This window comes from Sapajus apella, unplaced genomic scaffold (genome assembly GCF_009761245.1).
Source record: "Sapajus apella isolate SASKATOON/1434 unplaced genomic scaffold, GSC_monkey_1.0 scaffold81, whole genome shotgun sequence".
NCBI lineage: Eukaryota > Metazoa > Chordata > Mammalia > Primates > Cebidae > Sapajus > Sapajus apella.
In genome coordinates this window covers 4,561,064-4,567,063 of record NW_022437021.1, presented here as the reverse complement: position 1 = coordinate 4,567,063, position 6,000 = coordinate 4,561,064, and the positions used below count along the sequence as shown (strand labels likewise).

The window sequence follows — 6,000 nt, the reverse complement described above, 5'->3', positions numbered from 1 at the left end:
CAACATGGTGATACCCCATCTCTACTAAAAATACAAAAATTAGCAGGATATGGTAGCATATGCCTGGAATCCTAGCTACTAGGGAAGCTGAGGTAAGAGAATCACTTGAACCTGGGAAGTGGAGGTTGCAGTGAGCCGAGATCGTGCCACTGCACTCCTGCCTGGGCAAGAGAGAGAGACTTCATCTCAAAAAAAAAAAAAAAAAAAAAAAAAAAAGACAATCTTAAAATACTTCTGGAAGAGCTGGGCTCAGAGGCTTACACTTGTAATCTCACCACTTCAGGAGGCCAAAGCAGAACAATCACTTGAACCCAGGAGTTTAAGACAAGTCTGGGCAACATGGTGAAACACTGTCTCTACAAAACATACAAAAATTAGCCAGACATTGTGGTGTGTGCCTGTGGTCCCAGGTACTTGGGAGGCCAAGGTGGGAGAATCACCTGAGCTCAGGAGGTTGAGGCTGCAGTGAGCCATGATCGTGCCACTGCATTCCAGCCTGGATGAAAAAGTGAGACACTGCCTTTAAAAAAAAACTTATGGAAGAAAAGTGATCTGATAATATTTCTGAAGAGTTGGGAATTTAAGAACTGTTAAAATATGGGTTGTGCAGTAGAACTGGATGTAAAAATAGGAATTTTAAAAATTAAACCCTTAAAACTACATTTTCATTTGTTTCAATCCTAGAAGAATTTTAAATCATGGTCTATTTACCAGTTAACACAATCAACTGTATTATTGAAACTTAATTGTGCTAACACATTCATTTTTAAGTTTGGGATAGGTCAATAATTTGTACAGATAAAGAGATTATAGAATAAAATATTTTAAATCAAGTTATTCCTTACTCTTATTCAGGTTTTTAATATACTTCATGATACATGGTGTTACAAGGAAATTCACACTGTATTATCAATCATATGTAACAAATATTATATAATAACATATTCAATAATATGCTATTACTTGTATTGTAGTCTTCTGCAGCAAATTGGGACTCAACAGAAAAATATTTTTTTCTTTTTCTTTTTTCCAAGAATGAACTATACTCAGAGAAAATTCCTTCAGCCCTATTAAAAAGAAAGTAATAAATGCAGTTAGTATTGAAACAGAGATGAAATAATTTAAGATTTTAAATGTCACATTTATTTAAGTAAGGCTTTTTTTCCCCCTCAATAGGGTCTTGCTCTGTTGCCCAGGCTGGAGTGCAGTGACAAGAACATGGACCTCCTAGGCTCAAGTGATCCTTCTGCCTCAGCCTCCCAAGTAGCTGGGACTACAGGCATACACTACCATGCCTGGCTAATTTTTGTATTTTTTGTACAGATGGGGTTGCGCCGTGTTGGCAGACTGCTCTCGAATTCCTGTCCTCAGGTGCTCTGTCCACCTCAGCCTCCCAAAGTGCTAGGATTACAGGTGTGAGCCACCACACCTGGCCAAAGACATTTTTCAATATGTAAAATCTACTGTTTAATTATCGTAATTATATTTCACTATTCACACGCTGTTCACATGTCACAGGTTGCAAGAAAAATTAAAAATGTACAGCTATTTAAATAGAAAAAAGGTCAAATAACAAATGTACTCACCATCTTTAGTTTCCAGCTTAATAAATTCTTCCTCTGATATTACTAAAGGAAGCATGGTGGTAGTAGACTGCTGTAGCCATGAATAAAATACAGTTTTTATGTCTTCTTCACTTAGGTCTTTAGGCTGCCAGAGAAAGGAATAATAATGAATTATCCTCATATATGAACTTAACACCCTTATTTTAACATCTCATCTTCCTAATAAGGTGTGAGCTTTACCAAAAAATCCAGTGAAGGATATTCATATTCTATGGGCACAGGTGTGGGATCTGACATTACAATTAGTACAAGGAGTACGGTGTAGCCTGAAGAAACATCTGTTAGATGGAAAAGTTTTAAATGCCCCTTTTCTCTATGGCCAGTGATACACCTACCATGATTTGGCTCACTCAATAATCATTCCACCCCCATTCTCCCTTTCTTCCCTCTACTATAGAGACAGAAAAGCAAATTCTCTTTTCTCTTTGAGACAGGGGCTTGCTCTGTTGCCCAGGCTAGAGCGCAGTGGTGCAATCTCCACTCACTGTAACCTCTACCTCCTGGGTTCAAGTGATTCTCCTGCCTCAGCCTCCCAAGTTGCTGGAATTACAGGTGTTGCTGGCAAATTTTGGATTTTTAGTCTGGCCTAATAATCTATTTTAAAAGATTTTGAGACATTGCCTGGGCTGGAGTGCAGTGGCACAATCATAGTTCACTGCAGTGTTGAACACCTGGGCTTAAGAGAGCCTCTCACCTCAGTCAGCCTCCTGAGTAGCTAGGACTAAAGGCATGTACCATACCTGTTTTTTTTTTTTTTTTCTTTTTTTTTTTTGTTGTTGTTGTTTGTTTTTTGAGATGGAGTCTTACTCTGCTGCCCAGGTTGGATGGAGTGCACTGGCGAGATCTAGGCTCACTGCAACTTCCACCTTCTGGGTTCAAGGGATTCTCCTGTCTCAGCCTCCCAAGTAGCTGGGATTACAGGATTAGCCACCATACCCAGCTAGTTTTTGTATTTTTAGTAGAGATGGGGTTTCACCATGTTGGCCAGGCTGGTCTCCAACTCCTGACCTCAAGTGATCTGCCTGCCTCGGCCTCCCAAAATGCTAGGATTACAGGCATGAGCTACCGCACCTGCCTTAACTTCTTTACATTTTTTGTAGAGATGGGGTCTTGCTATGTTGCCCAGGCTGTTCTCAAACTCTTGGCCTCAAGCAATCCTCCCACCTCAGCTTCCCAAAGTGCTAGGATTACAGGTGTGAGCCACTGAGCCCCACCTACAAAGATCTTTAAGTTCTATATCTCATTTCCTGACTCTACCAGTTTCCACAGAATTAACTGAGTAGAAAAGTCAAACAGTATAGCACTCTTTTAGGCTACAATATTAACACTCAAACAACATGGGACAATGGTTTTTAATAACATCCATGTGGCAAAAATATCCATATCTTAAAAGCCAAAAATGTCTATATTTGTATTGGCAAATATACATATTTGTGTTATTGTTTATTAAAGTTTTCTCAGGTTCTCAAAAAGTTAAAACATAATTCCTAAGTATATCCCAGAGGAGCTGAAAAGAGGAACTCAAACAGATACTTGTACACCAATGTTCACTGCAGCATTATTCACAGTAGCCAAAAATGTGGAAATAACCTAAGTGTCCATCAACAGATGAATGGATAAACAAATGTGGTATACACATACAATGCAATAGAATTCAGCCATGAAAAGGAATGATGTTCTGATACATGTGACAACACAGATGAGCTTTGAAAACATTACGTTAAATGAAGTAAGTCAGATACATAAGACAAACGTATACTTCCACTTATATAGGAAATATCTAGAATAAGTAAATTCATAGACATACAATATACATTAGTGATTACCAGAAACTGGGGAGGGGTGGGGACAGGGAGTTATTGTTTAATGGGTACCAAGTTTCTGTTTGGGGTGATGGAAAAGTTCTGGAAGTAGATAGTGGTGATGGTTGTACAATATTATGAATGTAATTAATGCCTCTGAATTATATACTTAAAAATGACTAACATGGCATATATATATTTTAACACAATAAAAAACATGTAAAAGAATTTTGATGTATATATTTGAACTCACTAAATTCTCTCTAGGTTGTAACTTTAGAGATCTTGGAATTTTAGGGGTAATTTCCACTGGAGTTATCCTGACTACGGCATGCATTTCTATGTTTAGTCTCTTCCTCAGGTCATCTGGAATCTGCAATTTAAAAATAAATAACCAAAAATATAAATATGTTCAAAGCTTGGTTAAGAAATATTTCACAGCATAAATACTGATAAATTACCTTCTAAAAATTTAGGTGAAATAACAGAAGCTATCATAATAACTGTCTGAGTCCATGCAGGCTGCTATATCAAAATATCCTAAACTGGGTGGCTTATAAATGACAGAAACTTATTTTTCACAGTTCTCTTTTGTAAGAGCACTAATCTCATTCATGAGGGCTTTACCCTCATGAACTAATCACTTCCCAAAGACCACACCTCCTAATACCATCACCTCCGGAGTTAGGACTTCAACATAGGAATTTGAGATGACACAAACATTCAAACAGCAACAGTGTAACCAGATGGATGTTCAGATATTGTTATACCATGAACATTTCAATATTCTCCTTACATTTCTTTCCTTTTCTTTACATAATCTTCAGAATTAGAGCTTTAAATGAATGTATTTGACTGTACCCACCAAACCCATCTTTTAAACTATGGTACATTTACATCCTGATTAAAGGCTATTTCTAATCTTTGAGCAGCCTTTATTTTCGAAAGCTGAGAACAAATGAAGAAGCAGGAATGGCCAAAACCAATCATAGACAATCTGTTAATTGTCAGATTAAATGATTAAATACAGACAGAAACTTAGAGCTAAGAGTAAAATTTCTCCCACCCCCTAACGAATATGTTCTAAACTTAGATTGGGGTGATGGTTGTACAACTATTATAAATATACTAAAAATGACTGAATTATACACTTTAATTTTTATCTCAAAAATGATGTTAAAATTTTTTTTCAACTTCCCAAATATAAGAAAGCACTGAAAGACATAAAGACGACTACTCTCTATTAACTTCTAAACAGCAGGTGCAGACATATTAATGGTAGACAAAAACATACATAAAAACTCTAAGGTACATATTCTGACTTAAAGAGAAATTAACAATCAAGTTTCCTGTTGTTTTTTTTTTTAAAATCACCATACTTCAGAGGGTAATAAAGTCTCAAGTTAATATGAATTTGTTAGTTTTATCACCAAGTGATCAATTTTGATCTCTCAAGCCAAGTCCATTTGAGAACCTGATTTCAACTACTGTGACTTCTCACTGTCCATGGCTCTCCAACCTTCAGTGGAGTAGAAGGGTAGAGTCCTTACTGCTATCTTAATATGGTTCACAGGACTTTACCATCAACACTTCTTCTCCCGGTTCTCACCATACAATTTCAAGGAAACAAAAGGATATTCCTAATGACAGAACCAGCTAAATCATAATAAGCTCAGGGTTAAACATTTGGAATTTGAGGGCACAGTGGGATCTCCTAAACAAACAGTTTAAAGCAGAAAGTAATGATCTGAGGCCAGGCACAATGGCTCATGCCTGTAATCCCAGCACTTTGGGAGGCGGAGGTGGATGGATCACTTGAGACCAGGAGTTTGAGAGCAGCCTGGCCAACATAGTGAAACCTCATCCCTGCTAAAAATACAAAAATTAGCCAGGCGTGGTGGTGCCCACCTGTAGTTCAAGGAGAATTGCTTGAACCCAGGAGGAGGAGGTCGCAGTGAACGGAGATTGTGCCACTACTGTCCAGCCTGAGCAACAAAGCAAGACTCTGACTCAAAAAAAAAAAAAAAAAGATAAAAATAAAATGGTCTGGAGCTTCAGAAAATGATGTAGGCCAGCTGGGCTCAGTAGCTCATGCCTGTAAGCCCAGAACTTTGGGAGGCCAACGCGGTGGATTCACCTCAGGTCAGGAGTTCAAGACCATCTTGGCTAATGTGGTGAAACTCCATTTCTACTAAAAATACAAAAAATTAGCCAGGCATGGTGGTGCATGCCTGTAGTCCCAGCTACTTGGGAGGCTGAGGCAGGAGAGCTGATTGAACCCCGGAGGCAGAGGTTGCAGTGAGCCGAGATTGTGCCACTGCACTACAGCTTGGGCAACAAGAGCGAAACTCTATCTCAGAAAGACCAAAAAAAAAAAAAAAAAGAAAGAAAGAAAGAAAGAAAAGAAAAGAAAAGAAAATGATGTAGGCCAAGGAGATTAAAGCTTTGTAGGTTATTTGAATAAAGGTCATAGGTAAAACTATAGGAGAAAAAAAAAAAATCTACAAAGGAACCAAACTTCCCTTTCTTTATTCCCTTTCCTAACAGGTTCCTCTCCTTGTAACTATGAAGTA

General features: G+C 37.9%; 1 protein-coding gene across 2 annotated transcripts in view; it reads right to left on the bottom strand.

Moving 5' to 3' along the window:
- Positions 1 to 6,000, bottom strand: part of PEX1 (peroxisomal biogenesis factor 1) — a 46,516-nt gene that overhangs the window by 26,500 nt on the left and 14,016 nt on the right. For both annotated transcript variants that reach the window (XM_032253048.1, XM_032253049.1), the window contains exons 6-8: positions 3,681 to 3,800; positions 1,587 to 1,710; positions 964 to 1,067 (exon numbers count right to left, since the gene is read on the bottom strand). In XM_032253048.1, the coding sequence (XP_032108939.1) occupies positions 964 to 1,067; positions 1,587 to 1,710; positions 3,681 to 3,800 (348 nt within the window). The remainder of the gene's footprint in view (positions 1 to 963; positions 1,068 to 1,586; positions 1,711 to 3,680; positions 3,801 to 6,000) is intronic.